This window comes from Bombus terrestris, chromosome 10 (genome assembly GCF_910591885.1).
Source record: "Bombus terrestris chromosome 10, iyBomTerr1.2, whole genome shotgun sequence".
NCBI classification, from domain to species: Eukaryota; Metazoa; Arthropoda; class Insecta; order Hymenoptera; family Apidae; genus Bombus; species Bombus terrestris.
In genome coordinates, this window is record NC_063278.1 from 15,343,441 (window position 1) to 15,366,571 (window position 23,131).

At 36.9% G+C, this 23,131-nt stretch overlaps 1 protein-coding gene and 3 long non-coding RNA genes across 5 annotated transcripts; 1 reads left to right on the forward strand and 3 right to left on the reverse strand.

Annotated features, from left to right (window-relative positions):
• Window positions 1-3,679: 3,679 nt before the first annotated feature.
• LOC125385736 lies at window positions 3,680-7,002 on the reverse strand. The gene is made up of 2 exons (XR_007225306.1): window positions 6,169-7,002; window positions 3,680-3,914 (listed from the first exon to the last, which is right to left on the reverse strand). It is a non-coding gene; the product is annotated as an uncharacterized LOC125385736 (long non-coding RNA).
• An 8,652-nt stretch (window positions 7,003-15,654) lies between these two features.
• Window positions 15,655-16,163, reverse strand: LOC125385733. The gene is made up of 2 exons (XR_007225303.1): window positions 15,876-16,163; window positions 15,655-15,724 (listed from the first exon to the last, which is right to left on the reverse strand). It is a non-coding gene; the product is annotated as an uncharacterized LOC125385733 (long non-coding RNA).
• Window positions 16,164-17,293: 1,130 nt separating this feature from the next.
• Window positions 17,294-23,115, forward strand: LOC125385729. 2 transcript variants are annotated; one of them, XR_007225299.1, is made up of 5 exons: window positions 17,294-17,308; window positions 18,886-19,247; window positions 19,584-19,724; window positions 19,941-20,300; window positions 22,768-22,948. It is a non-coding gene; the product is annotated as an uncharacterized LOC125385729 (long non-coding RNA). The 2 variants fall into 2 exon arrangements; XR_007225298.1 differs by lacking the exon at window positions 17,294-17,308 and adding an exon at window positions 23,056-23,115 and having other exon boundaries at window positions 19,089-19,247.
• LOC100645358 (G-patch domain and KOW motifs-containing protein) lies at window positions 17,304-18,633 on the reverse strand. The gene is given in 5 exon segments (XM_048409103.1): window positions 17,304-17,728; window positions 17,843-17,946; window positions 18,026-18,383; window positions 18,493-18,563; window positions 18,565-18,633. Coding segments are annotated over 5 exon segments (915 nt in total). The 3' UTR covers window positions 17,304-17,415.
• Window positions 23,116-23,131: the final 16 nt, after the last annotated feature.

Sequence of the window (23,131 nt, forward strand, 5' to 3'; positions counted from 1 at the left end):
TTAACACAACCATGAGAAACTAAAGTACACCGTTAACGCTTGCATGCTGGTCGTTAAAACACATGCTGCGCGAATAGGGTACACAGCGATTCATTTAACTCGCCTTGAATTAGTTTTAGAAAGACAAACATGGACAGGGATAATTTTTGTCACGAGCCGTTTAATTTAATCGTTCATTAGAACGAATTAATTTACACCTGCTGAGATCGCGATTGATGTGACAAATTCGAAATCTTCTTCCATATGAATATTTTTAAACAAGCACGTCGTAAGCTTTGTATATTTTTTAATCGCAACGAAACTGTTCAGAGAAATGCTGAAATTATTAATCTATTCCTCTGTACATTTGACATTTCTGTATTATTACTTGTGTACTTTCTGCTCTTGTTTACGTCATCGGAAGTAAAAATACGTTAAGCGAATCAGCTAATCTACTTGAGCGATTCAATGGCTCGGTCTTCTCTTATGCGACTACCAAGTAATAGATAACTTCTTGGTTATATAACATTTTATAACATCCAAATTAACTTTTTCTTCTTTTTTTCCCTTTTTCTTTTTCTTTTTTTCCCTTTTTCTTTTTCTTTTTTTTCCCTTTTTCTTTTTCTTTTTTTTCCCCTTTTTCTTTTTCTTTTTTTTCCTTTCTCTTTTTCTTTTTTTTTCCTTTTTCTTTTTCTTTTTTTTTTACGTGGAGAAAATTCGCTCGGACACGAAGACACTTCTTAAGTGGCGTGGCAGTGAACATCCAAATTAATTATTTTTTTTCTTTTTCTTTTTTTTTCCTTTCTCTTTTTCTTTTTTTTTCTTTTTCTTTTTCTTTTTTTTTTACGTGGGGAAAATTCGCTCGGACACGAAGCCACTTCTTAAGTGGCGTGGTAGTGAACATCCAAATTAACTGTTTTTTTTCTTTTTCTTTTTTTTCCTTTCTCTTTTTCTATTTTTTTTCCTTTTTCTTTTTCTTTTTTTTCCCTTTCTCTTTTTCTTTTTTTTTTCTTTTTCTTTTTCTTGTTTTTTTTACGTGGGGGAAATCCGCTCGGACAGGAAGCCACTTCTTAAGTGGCGTGGTAGTGAACATCCAAATTAACTAGGGCACTAATTAGCTGAAGCTTCTAGTCAAACCAGGTATCAGTCTTTGTACGCAAAGGCATTCATTACAATCGTTTAAAGTTTGAAGAAGCACCGTTACAAATTCGTGATATAAGAGAAAGCGATTCAAAACTCGGACTCATTTGTTGGAACGACGTCGTGGGCAAAAGTACATAATGGAAAACTTTCTTCCAAGACCAATTGATAGCGCTGACGTAATTAAAATGTGACGATATTGCCAGCGACGTTTCTCCAAATAGACGACTAACTTATTTACCAATCGCCGTAGCACGATTGCCGCTGGTAATACGGTTAGTAATCACTTTATTGAATTTTCGCTTGACGTGACATCGTCGAGTTCCTAGAGAGATTCTTCTCCCTTGTAAAACTATGTTTCTGCAACGACTGTATTTGTTGAATTACCGTTCGTGAACAAGTCCTTCTCTTTATTACGTGTAATAGATTCTTCTTTTTAAGTTTTAAATTACATTGGTAATTTTCTATAATTTATTACTCGAATATGGTAATTTTTTCTTAAAAAGTTTGCTTTTTCTACAATTAGCAAAGCCTAACTCCAATCATACCCAATACCTAATCCCAATCATGTGAAAACAAATGTATTCTGATTTTTGTCGCAGATATTTCTGGTCTACGCACTCCAGTGCCCGCACAACTGATATTGAAACACCTGATTTTCCCATATTCTACAGCGACAAATTTCCTGATATTTTACAACCATGAAGAATTCGTACTCGAAAATACTTGCCATGATCATCTGCTTGCAGATTATCCTTATCACTTTCTTCTCGTTAGGGGCTGGTAAGTTGATACTGATTAATTATACCATCGAAATTCGGTCTTCTCTTATGCGACTACCAAGTAGTAGATAAGTTCTTGGTTATATAACATTTTATAACATCCAAATTAACTTTTTTTTCTTTTTTTCCCTTTTTCTTTTTTTTCCCTTTTTCTTTTTCTTTTTTTTTCCTTTCTCTTTTTCTTTTTTTTTCTTTTTCTTTTTCTTTTTTTTTTTACGTGGGGAAAATTCGCTCGGACACGAAGCCACTTCTTAAGTGGCGTGGTAGTGAACATCCAAATTAACTTTTTTTTTCTTTTTCTTTTTTTTTCTTTTTCTTTTTCTTTTTTTTTTACGTGGGGAAAATTCGCTCGGACACGAAGCCACTTCTTAAGTGGCGTGGTAGTGAACATCCAAATTAACTTTTTTTTTCTTTTTCTTTTTTTTTCCTTTCTCTTTTTCTATTTTTTTTTCCTTTTTCTTTTTCTTTTTTTTTCCTTTCTCTTTTTCTTTTTTTTTCTTTTTCTTTTTCTTGTTTTTATTTTACGTGGGGATAATTCGCTCGGACACGAAGCCACTTCTTAAGTGGCGTGGTAGTGAACATCCAAATTAACTGTTTTTTTTTCTTTTTCTTTTTTTTCCTTTCTCTTTTTCTATTTTTTTTCCTTTTTCTTTTTCTTTTTTTCCTACCTCTTTTTCTTTTTTTTTCCTTTTCCTTTTTCTTTTTTTTTTACGTGGAGGAAATCCGCTCGGACACGAAGCCACTTCATAAGTGGCGTGGTAGTGAACATCCAAATTAACTGGGGCACTAATTAGCTGAAGCTTCTAGTTAAACCAGGTATCAATCTTTGTACGCAAAGGCATTCATTACAATCGTTTAAAGTTTGAAGAAGCACCGTTACAAATTCGTGATATAAGAGAAAGCGATTCAAAACTCGAACTCATTTGTTGGAACGACGCCGTGGGCAAAAGTACATAATGGAAAACTTTCTTCCAAGACCAATTGATAGCGCTGACGTAATTAAAATGTGACGATATTGCCAGCGACGTTTCTCCAAATAGACGACTAACTTATTTACCAATCGCCGTAACACGATTGCCGCTGGTAATACGGTTAGTAATCACTTTATTGAATTTTCGCTTGACGTGACATCGTCGAGTTCCTAGAGAGATTCTTCTCCCTTGTAAAACTATGTTTCTGCAACGACTGTATTTGTTGAATTACCGTTCGTGAACAAGTCCTTCTCTTTATTACGTGTAATAGATTCTTCTTTTTAAGTTTTAAATTACATTGGTAATTTTCTATAATTTATTACTCGAATATGGTAATTTTTTCTTAAAAAGTTTGCTGTTTCTACAATTATTTTACTACAAAACCCATCAAAAACATGATGTATGTATATATACCCTCAAATATTATCGGTTTATTCTCAAGCTATAGTTCAATTTCGGAAATTGCCAATTAAAATCATAAAAAAAAAAAAAACACACAGAAAGTTCGTTAAAATATGCGATTTTCCAATCAAGATATAGAATTTATTCGAGTAATATGGATTACAGTAGCGATGGTGACGGCAACGATGAATGGACTGATTCTTCGTGCGAAAATAAATTGGTAGCGGCGAACAATGCATTGTTTCAGGGAATATCGATTTTCAAGCATGGTTTTAAAGTACGTGTGCGCGTGACTAGGTTTGTTAATTAATGCCGCTCCCAGGTTTTCAATATATAAATGTGACACCTACATATCTTTAAGCTTAAAACAATTGGACTAACAATTTCATTAAATTTAAATCAATATTTATCTTTTTAAACGCAACAATATTTTTAATGACAACTTCACGTGTAAATCAAGTGCATACATATTCGATCGTTCTTGAAAACCTGGTTCTCTGCGAAGAGAAAAATCCTTTGAGGTGGCCGTGTTGTGAGTTATAGTTGTAGTAGATAGTAGGCCTGTTCCGCTGTAGATGGGGGCTGTAGATGTCACTGCCGGGGTACTGCTGATTTTTCGGCTTGTCGAGTGCCGCCACACCTTGAATAAAGATTTGATCTACGTTTTATACGCTACGTTTTACATCCACCTCTTTTCAGATATACCTCTATTTAAAATCATAGATCGTCACACTCTATAGGTATTTCCTTGAAAAGGTTAAAGTCGTTCTGTATAAAAGCCAATTCAAAGGGGAAGGAAATTCTGCGAAAAATTCTTTCAGATTTCCCTATGTTTGAGCTCGAATCAAAGCAATCCTGTATAATAGGATAGGATGATAGGACGATTCTGTATTATTCCTTGTGTACTTTCTGTTCCTGTTATTTACAATAGGATGATTATGCGTTTAACTTCTCATAGAATCTCTCTGATTCCGTATGATATCATCAGTGTTTTTGAAATATGTTATTGATGTCGTAACGTCAACCGTTTCCAGTGCAAATTCAATTTTGAATCGCAATTTCCATGTTTACGTGGCAAAAGCGTATAATCGATAACGCACGCAAACATATCTTCTTTGATAATGGCGTACTATAAATCGTTCATAATCGTTCTTTTGAAAAAAGCTGTTTAAAATTTCTTATACTAATCCCTATACTAATTGTATTTAGTATATTATGTTATAAATAATGGTTAATATAAGTATCAAAGCAAATAGACAACAATTAATTAGATAACATCGTAATAACATAATATAATATAATGGGCGTAATCATATACAGTAAAACTTAGAAAATGTGCTCTGGATGAATTCGGTGATAATTATCCTTTGTTCCGTGGTATGTATAGGCAAAAACGAATGGTAGATCGCAGCATAATAGTTTCCAACCATCCACAATTGTTCTAATTCCTCACTCGACGTCTTTCATGTTCATTCATGTAGGAAAAAGTATGTTATCGTTTAATAATAAGCTTTTAAGCGTTTAATAACATCTCGTCGAGTAGAAATTCCACACGAAGCAGTGAGAAAAATAATATTTGAAGAAGATCTATGTTCTCAGCTTCGTCGTGTGCAAGAACTTTGTAGGATAGATTGTATCATGCAATGAAAATTTTATACTTGTAAGTTAAGAAAATTGGAACGAAAATTCACGTTGTCTCAAAGATATCTTGTTTTTGGATAGAAATAGTTACTTTACTAACAACACATTCTCAATATTAAGGATATCAACATCTTAGATTTAATTAAAGCCGCTGGAATACGCCAGATATTTCATATCTGACTTAAACATGTACTGCGACGAGCGAAAAAAGTAAACACATAAATGTAAAAGACTAATTTTTCAAGTGATCGGTAAAGATTAGGTAACAGTAACTACAAGTTATTATTAACGAAATGTAATAATTAATTTTCATTAACATTAATAATGTACAAAACATTTTACAAAAATGGACATCTCAAACCACGTTTACAGTTTTACACATTAATTATACTCGTCGAATCAAGGTTTCAACATAGTATTTCGTCCACTAGTACTACTTCACGTTTATTATATCCAATAGAATTAACTACTATTTAGGTAAATTATTTTGTGGAATGGTCAAATAATGCTCTTTTCTCATTATACCTTCGACATTCGCTTTCTACATAAAATCAACGGGCTGTGTTTACACTTTTGCTTGTCACTGCATATCAAGGAAGATTGAAATATAAAGTAATTCGCACAAAAAAGTAGATATTAGTATTGATGTTATTGTATTCCATATTTGACCTTAAAATATGAATAAAATCAGTCTAAGTATTAATGAAATTGCAAACATTTTTTCTAAAAGAACGGAACTTTCCTTTCTAATGAGCACTATATGATGCAATAGAAAAACAATTTGACACTGAAAATTGTAGTCAAGATCAATTTTGCGCTACACTTATTTAACCAATTTTCATCAAATCGAAGGTGTAGAATGGCTTGAAAAAAAACCGCGATAAATACTTTTTTGGCACTTTGTACAAAGGTGTATATCAATGTGTATATCGATACACATACTCTGTATGTGCATATCCGTGGAACATATATCCGTTTTTCGAAGCAAAATGTCATCTACCTGTTCAAAAGAGCAAAGCAAAAACACTACATAGAGGGTTTGTTACTGTTCACACTCTGTATTTCCGTGCGTAAAGTATCCAACCAGATATCCAGGAACAGCTTTCAGGGAACGAGATTGAATATTTGATCGAATATATTTAATATGGCAATGTTACGTATAACAATATACGTATGGAATTTTAAAAGTCACGAGGGTTGCAGCGGACTCAATTTTAATGTACATTAAACATTTTGCTCATTGATGACCTTACCTTAATTTTTTTCTCCTTCCTCATTTTCTTCTCCTATGCGAGTGACACAGCAAGATTGATAGTAACAAGCGATTTCATTAAAACACAATCTCCTTTTCCATTTGATGAACACGATACGAGGCGAGGGAATGATTTAGGAACACGACTTTCGAGTGGTTTCAACAACTATTAAGTTTCATTTATAGCAACGAACACTGCCAAAGACGTAATCAATAAGATTCGCGTAGGTGCCGTAGATGACGTAGATGAAAAAACGTAGATCAAACGTAAATGACGAAATTATACATTAATTTATTTTAACGCGTTAAAATTACGCTAATGACAGTTGCTCCATTCTATTTGTTCACATATTTGAGCCCTATATGGAACAAAGTGAACGGAGCATCTGCAAGCGTGTTAACCGGACAACGACGAATTTTCACATCTACTCCACGAAGCTTCACATATATCAATGACCACTGCCGTAGTCATGGACAAACGTAGATGACGAAGTTATGTATTGATTCACTTTAACACGTTAAGATTACGCTAGTGACACTTGCGCAGTACTATTTGTTCATATATTTAAGCCCTATATGCAACAAAGTGAACGTAGCATCAGCAAGCGTGTTAATTGGACAACCACGAATTTTCACATATATTGCACGAAGATTCGTATATAACAATGATCACTGCCATAATCATGGTCAAACGTAGATGACGAGATTATGCATTAATTCACTTTAAAAATTACGCTAGTGACAGTTGCGCCGTTCTATTTGTTCATATATTTAAGCCCTATATGCAACAAAGTGAACGTAGCATCTGCAAGCGTGTTAGTTGGACAACCACGAATTTTCACATATATTGCACGAAAATTCGTATATAACAATGATCACTGCCATAATCATGGTCAAACGTAGATGACGAGATTATGCATTAATTCACTTTAAAAATTACGCTAGTGACAGTTGCGCCGTTCTATTTGTTCATATATTTAAGCCCTATATGCAACAAAGTGAACGTAGCATCAGCAAGCGCGTTAGTTGGACAACGACGAATTTCGTTTCGCAAACACGGACACGTGAAACATTTTGAAGTTACGTGGACGCGAGAGTAATTCGTTCCCTTAAATTGCTCAATTTCCATTTCTTTCGCCATGTATATTCGAGTATTGCATTTGAATTGCAGAGCAGTCGGAAGTAACGGCGCACGTCGTTGATATATCGACAGGAACATGAATTCTTTTTTCATAGGATGAATACTTTTTTCATCGAATTATTAAACCGAATCAAGTTTTCAAATCCAATCATTTAATTTCATTGTTTTACATCGAACGTTTCAATCTTTTTTCTTTTAAATACCTTACCTATATTTCATCTCGTTGAATATTCCATATTTTTAATGCTATTACCACTTATTGGTAATTTCAAATATGTAATTATCGTTCTGAAGTTAGAAATTCGAAATAACATTCGTCAGTATATGATTCTACGTTTTATATAGAGTAATAAAAATGATACAATGAGTTTCGGTAAATAACCAATAAAAATTTTTGTTCCTTTTTCTTTTTCTTTTCTTTTTCTTTTTTTTTTTCTTTTTGGTTTTATGTATCCAAGGTCGAGAATAAACTATCTGCACGTTTTCTCTCGTTTCTTGTATTTTTATGAGGAATTCAGTCTTTTTACGCCACAAGAGTCTCAACGTTTTCGTTTTCACGCCTACGTTACACTCGTTAAACACGTTCCAACAAGACCATGAATAAGGATAACAGCTTTAATGTTTTCACATGTGTTTATTTATTATTTTAGACCTTAAATATTTTATTTATAAAATCTTTATTTAAACAAGTTACCATTGTCGGTACAATAAATCAATGAATGAAATCAGTTTAAATTTAAAATATCATTTCATAATTTCTCGTCACTTGTATCTGAAAACAACAAAAAAAACGGTGTAACCACATCGTGCGTAGACGGGAAATTAAAACAGTGGAGCTTAATTGAAACACTGATCATATTCCGCGATTGTAAAACAATAATAGAAAATCGTGTTTCTTTTGAAGGGTATGAAATTGTCAGGAGATTATGCCATAAATGAAATTGGAAACTGGCTGGTCAAAGGGATTAAATTCAATTAAATCGAACTGTGTTATATTGTACAAAGGCTAGAGAACTGCTACCAAATATCTGCTAGTTTAAAGGTGTCCCTTATAAATTATAATTATATTTCAAATTCAATCTCCTAGTAATAAGTAAATTAATATTTTACCTAAAATCTGTGATATAGATAACAAAAATAAATTCTTTACATTATTCGTTAGTTTGCAATATAATTAGAATATTATCTTTATTTTCTGGTGTCTTTGTTATTCTTAAAAGATAAACTGCTTATTTACAAATTTAACACTGCATATGCTATTAATCAATCATTTTATATTTAATTTTGCAACCTTCAGTCATTGTTAAAACTTGTTGACAATACTGTCGGTTAATAGAAATTTCTAAAATCCCCTTATTTCTACTCGATTAAAGGGTATATTGCAGAAACTATGTTAGCTACAGTGTTAGCTACAAATCACCTGTGTCACTCCATTAAACTTATACACAATAGTATTGATTCTTGTTTTAATTTAAAATAAAATATGTTATTGTAGGAATGAAGCAGAATGTTCAAATAATTGAAACAACTTTTTGTCCTATAATTAGTGCCTTTCATTTTAAAAATTAAAAAATTTTTAATCAACGATATTTGGAAGTTTCGATCTAAAATGACCAGGAATTGAAACAGAAAATATTTTTATGCCAATAAATACGTATTCTTCACACATAAAACAAATATGAAAACAAACATCGATGTATATGAATGAATTTTGAAATGGGGAGGAATTATATGATTATACCCATTCTCTGTTGCGTTTAATTGTTTCAATTGATGTTTCATGAGAATTTTCATCGAATTTTTTAGAGATTTTTTTTTTTTTTTTTTTTATTAGAATATTTACAATCAATTCTCGTTGAGAATTTTCAGTAATTAATTTAATTTGACGTGATACAATGACATGGATCATAATACTTTTATATTGTTGGTTCTAGTAGAAACTAAGGATTTAATCTAGAGGGTATTTTCTTTTTAGTCTGCGGATCTGGTCCGTCGTGTCCAGTAGTTGGGTGACTAGTGGGTTGTGGTGGTTGTTGACTCTTGTGTTATATCTGCTTCTGGACTTGTGTATTTCATCTTTGACTGTAGGTATCTTGAGGTCACGGTGGATTGTTTCGTTGGTAACATATCAGGGTGCATTTCATAGGGATCTTAGCGTTTTCGATTGAAAGCGTTGGAGTATTTCAATGTTGGAATTACTTGCTGTTCCCCATAGTTGGATTCCGTAGGTCCAGACAGGTTTTATTACGGCCTTGTAGAGGGTTATTTTGTTCTGTATGTTTAGCTTGGAGCGTCGGCCCGTGAGCCAATAGAATTTTCTTAGTTTTTCCTTTAGTTGCTTTGTTTTTTCTGAGATATGTTTTTTCCAAGTTAGCCTCCTGTCCAGGCTCATGCCCAGGTATCTTACGGAGTCCTTGCTTGGGATTATTGTGTTGTTAATGGTGACCTGGGGGCAGGTTTGTTTTCGGAGCGTGAAGGTTACATGAGAGGATTTTTTTCGTTTATTTTGAAGCCTCATTTTTCGAACCACTTTTCCATGGAGTCGAGACTTCGCTGGAGAGTGGATGAGGCAATTGCCGGGTCTGCGTGGGTAGCTAATAGTGCTGTGTCATCGGCAAATGTTGCTATTGTTACCTCGTTTGATATAGGTAAGTCGGCAGTGTAGATGGAGAACAGTAGGGGTCCGAGGACACTACCTTGGGGTATGCCGGATTCTATTGGGAATGTTGCGGAAGTGGCGCCTAGGCATTTAACTATGAATTGTCTGTTGGTTAGGTAGGATTTTAAGATGGAGTAGTATGGGTGGGGTAGGATCTTTTTAAGCTTGTAGAGTAGCCCTTCATGCCATACTTTGTCGAATGCCTGTTGGATGTCTAGGAATACCGCTGAGCAGTATTTTTTCTTTTCAAGGGTTTGGCTGATCATGTGGGTTATGCGGTGGATTTGCTCTACTGTTGAGTGTTGTTTTCGGAAGCCGAATTGGTGATCTGGGAGTGTTTTCAATTCTTCTAGGAGTGGAAGGAGACGATTCGTGAACATCCTCTCGAATAGTTTAGACAGGATAGGTAAAAGACTGATTGGGCGATAGGAGCTGGTTTCATATATTGGTTTACCGGGTTTAGGGATGAGGGTGATCAGTGAGATTTTCCACGCCTGAGGAAAGTGTTCAAGGCGGAAGATAGCGTTAAAGATTGATGCGATGAGTGCAATCCCTTTTATGGGAAGTTCCTTGATTGCTTTATTGCCTATTAGGTCGTGACCTGCTGCTTTCTTGGGGTTTAGGCGACTGATTGCTTCTATGATCTCTGAAGAAGTGAAGGGTTCAATAGGAGGGGACATTTGGAAGGGAGTGTGCAGATATTCGGTAACGTCCGCTGCAGCTATGGAGGAATGGGATTGGAATACTTCAGTCAAGTGTTTGGCAAATAGGTTGGCTTTTTCTATAGGGCTACGCGCCCATCCACCCTGCGGACGGCGGATTGGAGGTATTATTTGTGGGAGGCGCGTGAGTTTCCTGGAGGCCTTCCATAGTGAGTAGTTGGAGTCGGCTGTGGGGGACAAGCTGACGAGATATTTGTTAAAACGGTCATTATTGTAGTTTTTTATAGTTTTGGATAGTTTTCTAGTTGCGTTGTTTAGTTTGCGTTTGTCCTCCGGTGTTCTATGGGTCTGCCATATCCTTCTTAGTCTACGTTTTTCTGCTATTTTTTTTAATATGTACTGGGGGTATTCCTGATTGCCGATGGACGTTTTTGCCGGTGTGGAGAAGCGGATAGCGTTTATTATGCTCGTGTTTAGGTATTCCGTGGCTGCTTCGATTTCTTCATTGGTTTTTAGTGAAGTTGAGGCTGAAGTTGTGTGTGTAAAGACTTCTCTAAAGAGCTGCCAGTTGGTGTGTTGGTTATGTATGGAGCCATTAGGTGTATTCTCGATGATAGTTGAACTGACTGTTACTATCACGGGGGAATGATCAGAGGAGAGATCAGCCGAGGAATTGATTTGGACGTGTCTTGACGAGATATTTTTAGTTATGAGGAAATCAAGGAGATCGGGTATTTTGTTTGTGTCGGTGGGCCAGTGTGTAGGTTCGTATGTGGTAAGGTAGTTGAGGTTGTTGGTTATTACGCTGTTGAGGAGGTTTTTGCCTCTTACTGTAACCAGTCTGCTGCCCCATTGGGTGTGTTTGGCGTTGTAGTCTCCTCCAGCTATGAATCTATTGCCCAGGGTGTCCAGGAAGTCGTCAAAGTCTTCTTTGGCGATGGAGTGTCTGGGAGGGCAGTATACAGCTGAAGTGGTGATTGTACCATGACAGTCTTCTATTGCTACGTTTGTTGCTTGGAGGTAGTCTTTCTGGAATGGTGGAAGTTCGTAGTGCTTCATGTTTGATTTGATTATAATGCCGGTGCCGCCGTGGGCCTTTCCGCTGGGGTGTTGGGTGTGGTAGAAGTTGTAGCCGTGTATTTTGAGGTAGTTTTTATCGGTGAAGTGGGTTTCGGATATGAGCATCACATCGATTTGCTGTTGTTTTAAGAATAGTTCTAGTTCAAATTTGTGCTGAGCTAGACCGTTGGCGTTCCGCAGAGCTATTCGCATTGGTTTTATTTTGCCTCTGTGCGTATGAATTTGTCCATGAAGAGTGTGAGTAGTGACAGCAAATTGTTAATTTGCTCAGTTTGCTTCTCGATAAGTTTTTCGAGTCTGGTGAAGTTGTCTGTGTTTTGTGGGGTGGGAATTCTATTTTCTGTGTGTACACTGTGGGTTTTCGAGTTGTTTACGTTTCCTTGTGTTGCCTGCGCGTAGGATACTGATGGTGAGGTGAGTTTTTGGGGTCTAGGTTCTTGTATGGTTATGTCCTTGGGTCTCAGTTTTGGATACTTAATATTATGTAGTGTTTTATATGCTGAGCATCCTTTGTAGTTCGCAGGATGCTCTCCTTGACAGTGGATGCACTTAGCGGGGGTTTCGGGGGATTTAGTGTATTGGTCAGTGGGGTGATTATCTGCACATTTTACGCACCGGAAGTTATGGTTGCAGTATTTCTGCATGTGGCCGTACCTTTGGCACCTTTTACATTGTACTATTTCTTTCTTTACAAGAGGTGGTTCGAACTTAACTATGGAGTTCATCAGCCGGTTGACGTTGTAGATTTCTTTGTTGTTCCCTTTTTGTTTTAAATCTATGAAGAATAGTGATAGTGGGTTTCTTGAGATTCTATGTTTAATGTTGCTTATGTTTGTTACCTCATGGCCAAGATTTTGAAGTTCGTACTTTAGTTCATCTAGGTCGACTGAGTGGTGGATGTTGCGTAGCACCACACGAAAAGGTCTTTCTTCTTTGAGCTGATATGTGTGGAATTTAGCGTTTAACGTTTTTAGCAACTTAGTTAACTTTCTACAGGCGTCTGGCTGGGTCGGCAGAATTTTCACGTGGTTGTTGTTAATTTTTAACTTGTAGTCCTCTTTGCTGATGTCTTTTTCAATGGTCCTTATCATTGACTGTATGTCGATTACGTCGTCAATGAATATTGGTGGAGGAGGGGGAATTCTTTGAGTATGGAGATTATTTACCTTTTCGGTTGTATTCATGGAGTTTTCCGTAGACTCCAGTATTGAGAATCTATTGAAGGTGGTCACCTGGCTGGCTGGTGGTTTAGTTTGACTCTTATTCACATTTGTCTTGCTTGGTTCCAGCTTGCGTTTTTTCGAGTGATGATCGTTTACCAGGATAGATGTGTTGCCCCCTTGCCACGGGGGAGGAAAAACGGCGGTGTTATAATTTAGCTCCGGAGAGCCTGTTTGGAATGATAGAGCCATCATCGAGCTAGTTAATTCAGTGTGAAAGAACTAGTCGAGAGGCTGTTAACCCTTAGCTAGGTTTGTTGGATTTGCTTTCGACAGATGGGCGTCACGTGCAGTTTTGTGAACTTCACAGGGCACTGGACACACGTCTCGGCACTCAGCAGCAACTGGATGGTCACGTGCTGTTTTGTGGACTTCGCAGGGCACTGGACACACGTTTGCACGCCTCGGCACTCACCAGCAAACTGTTCACGGTAACGCTGTCGAGGAAAACTATGATGGGTGTGCCTAAGGGCCCGAAATCATCGGATTCGTGGAAAAAAGCCTTCGTTCGGAAAGTGAGGGAAATTGGCGTTACTGTTAATTGGTCAATTTCCATGTTGGTGGTTAGGGAAGGGTACTAGCCGCCCTTAAGAGAGAGTTCGAGAAGAGGAAGCGTCGTTCGTGAGAAAAATAGATTTCTCCTATTTTCTCGTAGTTGGAACGAGGACTGTTTGTCGGTTTGAAGGACTTTAGTTAAACAAATCTTAAGATTTATAGCGGGTCCTCGGGCTAGGTGAACATGTACTGTGGAGACGCGTCGACATCTGGTAATCATCTTACTCAAAGAATAGAGTCTGCGTGTGGCGAGGCACGGGACAGAAATCGTTGAAATGCTTACCGTCGTGCCCCGTCCCAAGTATTTCTTTTAAGGAGAGCTATAGAGTTACTTCATGCCTTTGTTAGACAAAACGTTCATCCCTTGACCGCGATTACGTTCGGCGACTGGTTGTCGCCTCGAGCCCGAGCTCACTATCATAAATCTCAAATAAGTACAGTCGGATCGAATGACAACAGTTTCTTAATTCGGCTATGGTGAAATCTAAATTACAGTACTGGGGGTCTTCCCAAAGTTCCGAAGGGAAGGTTCCGGTGTTCTTTCATCTCCGACATATATATATATGTCGGAGCCTCCCCTTTGGAGCGGTGGGAGGACCCCCTTAGCGCTGTAACCCAGATTTCATCATAGCCGCACTAAGAAACTGTTGTAATTCGATCCGACTGTACTTATTCGAAATTTATGATAGTGAGCTCGGGCTCGAGGTGACAACCGGTCGCCGAACGTAGTCGCGGTCAAGGGATGAACGTTTTACCTAACAGAGGCATGAAGTAACTCTATAGCTTTCCTTAAAAGAAATACTTGGGACGGGCCACGACGGTAAACATTTCAACGATTTCTGTCCCGTGGCTCGCCATACGCAGACTTTGTCCTTCGGGTAAGACGATTGCCAGATGCCAACGCATCTTCACAGTATATGTTTAGCTGGGCGAGGACCCGCTACGAATATTAAATTTCAATTACACAAAGTCTCTCAAATAGACAAATGGCCTGTGCCCCAACTACGGGAAGATAAGAGAAATCTATCCTTCCACGAACGACGCTTCTCGCTAGCAACTTTCCCCAAGGACAGCTAATATCTTTCTCTAACCACCAACATGGAAATTGACCAATTAACAGCAACGTCAATTTCCCTCACCCTTCGAGCGAAGACTTTTCTCCGCGAATCCGATGATCTCGTGCCCTTAGGCACACCCATCATAGTTTTCTTCGACAGCGTCACCGCGACGGAGAGACACTCTCTAGTGCGATCTCATCAGTAATCGACCTGTCTTTCGTATACGAAATAATTGCCCCCGTGCTCTAACATATAGTGTAACTTAGACGCAAACGAAGGGTAAAGTCCAGTATCCGTTGACCGCGGAAACGTTGCCGGAGCCGAGACCATTGTCATAGTGCCGCGAATATCGAAACCTTGTGATTATCTATCGACGCTGTAAATCTCTCTAATTTGTGTCAATAAACTCAACCATTGTTACACCGCACCTATGGCTAATTCCAACGAAGATACACCGAACACCCCCACCCACAATCCTGACGTGCATCCGACATATATATATATATAATTCTATATTATGCCTACTGATTGATATGAATTTCTTTCGGTCTCGAATGCGTTAAAACGGAGCGCAAAGAAGTCGAAATTACTTATTGTAATTGGTAAAACATCGTGAAAGGCAGACAGATACAAGAAAGAAGTTAAACTATAAATTATATTTGCGACATTGTTATGTATTTGCTTTCTTTAAGCCTTTCATCAAGACAGCCGATCTATAAATATTAATCGACCAATTTCTCTAAGCTTGTAACTTCAAATTAATGTTTATATATATAAAGAGTTACGTATTAATCTATCTAAATATTTAAAAAGATGTTTAATTTTATAAATGATGGATATCAAAGATGTTCAAAAGAATGTAGTCTTCGCGTGTTCTTTATCATATCCCTGATCAAAGACATTCCAATATTATTACAATATCCAATTACATATTGATACGCAAGATATACAGATTATTATTTATAACATTTTGGTTTTCTTAATTGAGTTATTCATTTAGTACAAATGATAAGTAATTAGTAATAATTCATAACAAAACGGTATTGTAGTAGAAATATTATAAGAAAACATATTCTGTTTCAGTGTAGAGTTACTCATTTTTATAGACAGTGTCGTACAAATCCGTACGTCTTTGAGAAAATGTAGATATCTGAGCCCTTACTTCCTCAACAACTTTCAAATCTGAGAGAAAAGAAAAACATACGAAGTAATAAGTAATGCTTGCTAATAAATTCAGCAAATACAGAGGGAGCCGGCAAAATCGATGAACCAACGAGACTAAAAGTTAATTACATCATGGATTTCTCGCTTTTAATGTTAAGCTGGAAATTACCGATATCGGTGACCACCATATTTTCCTGAGTTTCCAAATCATAAAGGATTTTCCCCCAGAGATTTGTCAACTGTGTATGTCCCCATGCGACATAACTTGCTGAAGGAACACGAGCCGGTGATATACAGGCGACGTATAATTGATTGTCATTCGCTCTGGAACAGTTCGCTGTTGAGTGCCGAAGCGTGCAGACGTGTCTCTAGTGCCCAGTGAAGTTCGAAAGTAACACGTGTCACCCAACCGTCGAAAGTGAACACAGCGTGCTCTTACCCTCCCAAGTGTTTCCTATCCGCCAGGCAGAAGAAAAGCCTACGCACCTAACCCCAACCCGAACCTTGCCTCATAGCCTCACGACTAGTTATTCATATTGAAATAGCTAGCTCGATGATCGCCCAGCAAACACGACCAGGCTCGCCTGTGCAAACTCACAACTACCCCGCTCTACCCCCCCCCCCCCCGTGGCAGAAGTGCAGCAGATCCCCCCGTGCCAACGACGCCAATAAGGCGAAAAAACGCAAAATTGAACCAAACTCGAACGAACAGCCAATAACACAAATTAACACTCATAACAGGTTCGCAATATTGGAATCCTCAAACGACGCCATGGAAATCGCAGGCCCGCCACCAAACCACCACTACCTCCTCCAAGGTAGTGTCCTCGGACCCCTACTGTTCTCCATCTACACTGCCGACTTACCTATATCAAACGAGGTAACAATAGCAACATTTGCCGACGACACAGCACTATTAGCTACCCACGCAGACCCGGCAATTGCCTCATCCACTCTCCAGCGAAGTCTCGACTCCATGGAAAAGTGGTTCGAAAAATGAGGCTTCAAAATAAACGAAAAAAATCCTCTCATGTAACCTTCACGCTCCGAAAACAAACCTGCCCCCAGGTCACCATTAACAACACAATAATCCCAAGCAAGGACTCCGTAAGATACCTGGGCATGAGCCTGGACAGGAGGCTAACTTGGAAAAAACATATCTCAGAAAAAACAAAGCAACTAAAGGAAAAACTAAGAAAATTCTATTGGCTCACGGGCCGACGCTCCAAGCTAAACATACAGAACAAAATAACCCTCTACAAGGCCGTAATAAAACCTGTCTGGACCTACGGAATCCAACTATGGGGAACAGCAAGTAATTCCAACATTGAAATACTCCAACGCTTCCAATCGAAAACGCTAAGATCCCTATCAAATGCACCCTGGTATGTTACCAACGAAACAATCCACCGTGACCTCAAGATACCTACAGTCAAAGATGAAATACACAAGTCCAGAAGCAGATATAACACAAGAGTCAACAACCACCACAACCCACTAGTCACCCAACTACTGGACACGACGGACCGATCTACATTTATCATATTTTATATAAAATTAGAAGGGACGTTTAAAAAATTGCATGCGACAACACACTTACAGGTACTCTTGAATTAGTTTTTCTACATGTCTGATTATGTCTTTATATGTGTATGTCAATTCAAATTTATTTTCTTAAAAGTCCCTTAATGAAAAACTAACACTTCATACTAACTTAGAACTTTTGAGTTCTTAGAATATTCTGATTTAGTCACTGTCTGTACCATAAATTCATTTACAGATATTATATTTCCACCAAGAGCTAGGTTTATTATGAGCCTTCCTGCATCATCATCGAATCCTTCTATTTGACCATAATTATTACTTTGTTTTCCAGCTATAATTTTCACAAATGTTCCTTTCTCGATTTTAACTTCTTCCTCTTCTTTTTTGGAATCTGTATTTTTCTTCTGCAATGCTACTTTGTCTGCTCCAAGACCCATACCTTTTGGTCGTAATTCTGGTATCACAGCTGCTACTAATCTGTTATAGTTAGAATAAACGATTGTGAAATAAAAAATGATGTTCTCTGTTTACTTTCCAATAAGTGATGTATTAAACACATATAATTAATTTAATCTAGAATAAAATTCATACTTTTCATTTCAACCATTTCCCTTTCCTGGTTGCCATCCCATTCCCCGTAACATTGCTACACCAAAAGCATCAATAGGAATTTTTTCATAATCTTCTAAAGTAGACTGAAGAATAAAAAACAATATTTATAATATGCAAATGTAATACATCTGTGCATTGCACATCAATATGTTGATAACGTACCTGTTCTTTGCCTCTTAATGATTCATCTTCTACTAAAGGTAAAGTTAAATCATTTGTTTTATTTTCATGTTCATTCTTTGACTTAAGTTCCTCAATGATTTCTTCCGCCGCTTGCTCTTCTAAAGTAACAACTTTATTTTCACTATCTTCAACTGGCTCTTTCTTTATTGATATTATTGGCGATGTTTTTCCATTAGATAGCTTTGATTTTGCCTCGTTAACACTAGCGTCTCCTACCTTTTCCTTATCTGCCTTCGGAAGGAAAATGTCTGCATCTATTTTATTAACAATTCTATCATGCCAGGTTTTTGAACCTAGTAATGGAATAATTAGATGTTCATCTTTTTTTTCTTCCTCACTGAAATAAAAAATTGTTTTCAAATATATATATTCCGCTATTGGTGATTTTTATAGGTTAGGTTGAGGTTATATGTTTCTTGATTATAAATATTACTTTTTGAACTCACCCTATTACTTTAATACCTTTTTCATCAAGGCATTCAATGTAATCAACTTTCTTTTTTTCTTGTGGAATAGCATTTTTTCTTAATAGATTTCTTAATAGATTTTGCAAAACCGAAGGAAATCTTCTTTCCTTCTTCTGCCATTTGTTTGTTATTTTAACACTGACTTATAGATCAATACACATGTATATACTAGACATAAAGATTGATGTCACTTGAAACTATGTACATGAATCTAATATCTTATTATACTTTATTAATCTACTCACAATTACTTGCACATTACTAAAATTTCATTCCGACAATATATCAAGCGCCTGAATAAGTGACATTAAAGTAAACATATATGAGAGAGGAAATAAGAAGAACTGACGCCTATGGTTTTCTATGTTACAGAGCTAGTGCTGCACCATACGGCCAAATGCCGAAAGTGGCTAGGATATCCCAGAGAGAGTAGTGCTGCACCATGCAGTCAAATGCCGAAGGTGGCTTATGCTAGTATATACCTGTCTATACGTTTCAATCAGAAGATCGATATTATGTGTTCATGTGAAAGTACACATTTCCTTAGGAGCTGTATTTTGATAGATTTAAGCTTCTAATGGAGCATTTTAAACGTATAGAGTATACTATGAAGTAGAGTGCGGATCATTTTATATTCATAGAAAATTTGAATGTATGGAAATGTACAAAATGCTCATGATATGCAAAAATATGCAAAATATTCAAAGTAAACCAATCATCAAAAAGTTTAAAAGGTGAAACAAATTTCTTTAATAACACCTAGATTAATTTTTATTTGTTAACGATCTGCATTCTACTACGCTTTTAATTCTACCCTAGTTTATGCACCATAGCGCATGACAGCGCTATTATGTCCTTTACAATTTATTCAAGATCATTCTATTTTCAGATCAGACTCTCTATTTTTCTTTTTGCATCCTGCAAATTACCGTATAGAGATGTAAAACGAAAGCTATTGCTCGTTAAAATTTGACGTACTTTTGTTTTCATGAAAATATACATATGTTGAATTAAATAAACTAAACTATTGATAATCACATTGAAAGTATATATATTTATATGTAACTTAGATTTCACAGATTATTTCGATATTGAAGTACTTCTTATGTATTAACGAAGAAGATAAAACATACTAATACAAGCATAATTCAACTGAGCGATTATGATAATGTTAATGCGCATCTCCGAACGTGCAGAGGATAAATGAGCAGGTAAGTTGCTCCCATCACTTTCTCCTTTGTTTCATGCAACTGTAACTCTTAGAATGTAATGTATAAATGTATATAACTATCCTTAACCGCATTGACGAAATGATGATAGACACAATTACTTGTTTGTCAGTTGAAGATCTTTTCTTTCCTCTTACTACATATTTATGTACTCTTAACTTGTCTTTTTAGCAATACTATCGCTCGTTTGTTCTACAGTTTTCAGAATTCTACCTTTTAGCGTTCTACACACGATCGGAGCGTAAATGTGCCCGTAGTCTGCCTGTTCCTATAAGCTACTTTAAACGATCATCTTTGATTGTGTTGGCTCGTAGATCATAGAGGAAGCGATTTACCTATCTTTCGGAACAAGAACTACAGTTAAAAACAGCGACCAATTGAGAACGGTAGTTAAGTCCGCGAGTAGAGGGGTGAGCGTGTTTTAGCGGCGACAACAGCACACGGTATGCAGATACGAAGCCGGGGTAAACCGGGAAGCCGTAGTTCACGGACCGTAGTAAGCGTGGTAACTCTGAACAGTCAACGACATTTGAAAGCCGGCCGCGCTCTGGAATTCAGGTAAATTTACCTCTTTTTCGTCTTAAATTTTCATTGACATTTCTCTGCTTATAGATTATTATACGGTTAGAAATGACATATTTTTGGAGATATCGAGGAATGGTACTTTTAAGTAATTTTGATTTTCATCACTCATAAATTGAACCGAGGAAATTCCATCAATTTATTTACCGGCTGTTAAAAAGTTTTAATGAAATGGGACAAATGGTAATTAGTTGCGAAAATAAGGACAGTTGTGCCAGAGTTACAGTGTTTGCCTTTAATTTCAATTAACTGTACAGCCTGAACGTGGAGATTTTGTTCCTATGTAAATGATGAGATATACGACACACTGGACTGGTTTCTCGATAGTTAACATCTAAATGGTTAAATTAGGGAATGCTTTAACAAAGTTGATTCAAACATTTGATGAAAAACCCATAATTTACCTTTCTTAGGAATAGTCTTATACTCTTACATATCTTTTATACATTTTTCTTATATATAGAAATCTAACATTTATCAAATATGTGACAATTTCTACTGCAATCAAACATCTTATTTACTCTACGTAATGAAGCTAAGTTTAATTAACTTTCCTCAGTATCTTACATCACCAGTCACGCTCTCGATCCCGCTAGCTAGGCAATAAATCATTAAAAGTCGAGTTACAATTACGTTCTTATCCTACTTCAGAGCCCCTCACCTATCCGTTATCCAATTTCCTCTTCGAAATCCCATCGTGAAACCGACAATTAACTACTGTTCATCAGCATACGTACAGTTGACGGAATCGACATAATGAGACAGCGAAGTTAAATGTTAAAAAGTTTGCATATTTTATAATTTGAATGGCGTAAGGGAAAATAAGATGTTTGATTCGCCTAAGATCGTTTCATCCTGTATGGCACCAACATTTCATAAAATATTATATAACACAATTTGGAAAACAGGGTTGAGAATCATAGTGGTGTAAGTTAGGCCATTGCCAGTTTTCATCAAATAATCTTCTGTGTTTGTTACCGTAAAAATAGATTACATCTGTTCAAACCGTGGAAACAGAAATGGTAGAGAATAAAGTTACGACTTAATCGGTTCTGAAACCAAAGGGAAGATATGTTTGAGAGTAAAAATGAATTCAAACATTCGGAATTACGACTTAAACCACTATGACATTGAATTTGTCGTATGAAACCTACGCGTTGGGGAACGTGTTGAGGATGTCCCGAAACGTAGTTACAAATTAAGACAGGTCCGCGAGGCTAACTGTAAAAGAGCGAGCGTAACTGTGCGGAGTCGATGTTAACGGAGAAGATCTTCCTGCCGAAGATTTGTTCCGCTATGTCTAGACGTTCTATCCTTTGTTTCCTCGTTGCATTTTTTTACCTTCATTTTATCGCCACGAACAATGTTGCTCGTCGTGCTCTTAACCGTGCAACAGTCGGACAAAAACCCGTTCTACCTCGTATATAGCGTTCTGTTCGACACGGTCCACGAACTTACGGACAGATTTTTCGCGATTAAAAGAACAAGATAAGACAATTTCACGGTGATCTCATTGTTGTATATGTATACGGAAGTCCCATGGTTGTCGAAGTTTGTGCAGTAATTCTTCTTTCTCTTTCTCTTTTAATTATCGTTTTTTGCAGAAGAATGACCGTGGTGTAGAACATGATTGATGTTGATGGTGTAGTAATGGGCGGTGATGCTTCAAACGTATATAATACACTTGAGTTGTATCAAGCATGTTTTTACAACTTTGAGTCGGTTTTACGTGTTCTTATGTTATTTTAACGATTAAGTTACCATAAATATAGCAGTTTTCCAAATGGATCCACGCGTCGAGAGAAGCCATATCACGTAAAACATACATTTCCGTATAATGTTGTACAAATAACAGTCTAAGAAGAGTAAACACTCTTTATTACGATCATACATGTATATTGAAAATATAGCGATCGTTGCAACGTTATGAAAAATTATTGCAATGAAAAATTTTGACGGTGGATACGTATCGTTAGCAGATGATTCACAAGTTTCGAATCGTCTGACGGTACTGGTGCGTTGAACTTTCAGTGGTTGCGCGCGTACGCGTGTCGAGTCGAATTCTAGTTCGATTTCGCGGGAGGTTCGATTTCGCTATGGTAAATATAGTCGAGTGAACAATCGCGCTACCGGATCTACGCGTAGTCCGGAACTCGGCGCATAATGCCGCGGAAACGGGCATTACAGGTCATTCAGAAGTTACGTCTCATAAATTAAAATACATAGAAGAATGGCAATTACATTCTCCTTTTTATTATTTATATTCTATTATTAGAACACGTATCATTTTTCAAAATTTTCCTTGCAATCTACAATTGTTTATGTTATCTTCCTATTGATCATCGACTTTGTCATTTGCATGTCTCATTTTCCTCGTGTTCGGCATTTCAATATCAGGGAACGAATTTGTATCTTCTACATGAAATCATCTCTTTAATTTCAGATAGACGAATATGCGGCTGCTTCTGTTCCAAATATCTCCGTTACTGTGCCTGTTGACGGAAATCGGCGCGGCTGGGATCGGTAAAGCATGGCAGATCCTGCCATACGCGACCGATTCCTGGAATCACCCATCATGGCCACGGCTCGACTCTTCCGCGTTCGAAGTTCGCAGCGTGACCGGGGTTGGTCATCTCAATCCCTTGTTTAATTGTTGATTTTTTTAAACCTTTGTTTATTAATTCCAGGTTTTTTACATATTTTTTTTTTTTTTACATGATTTTTTTTCCAGAATAAACGCTGAATTCTGATTGTAGGGTGGTACAGGCAAAAGTACCGATACGCGACGGTACGACATAGCCATGCAT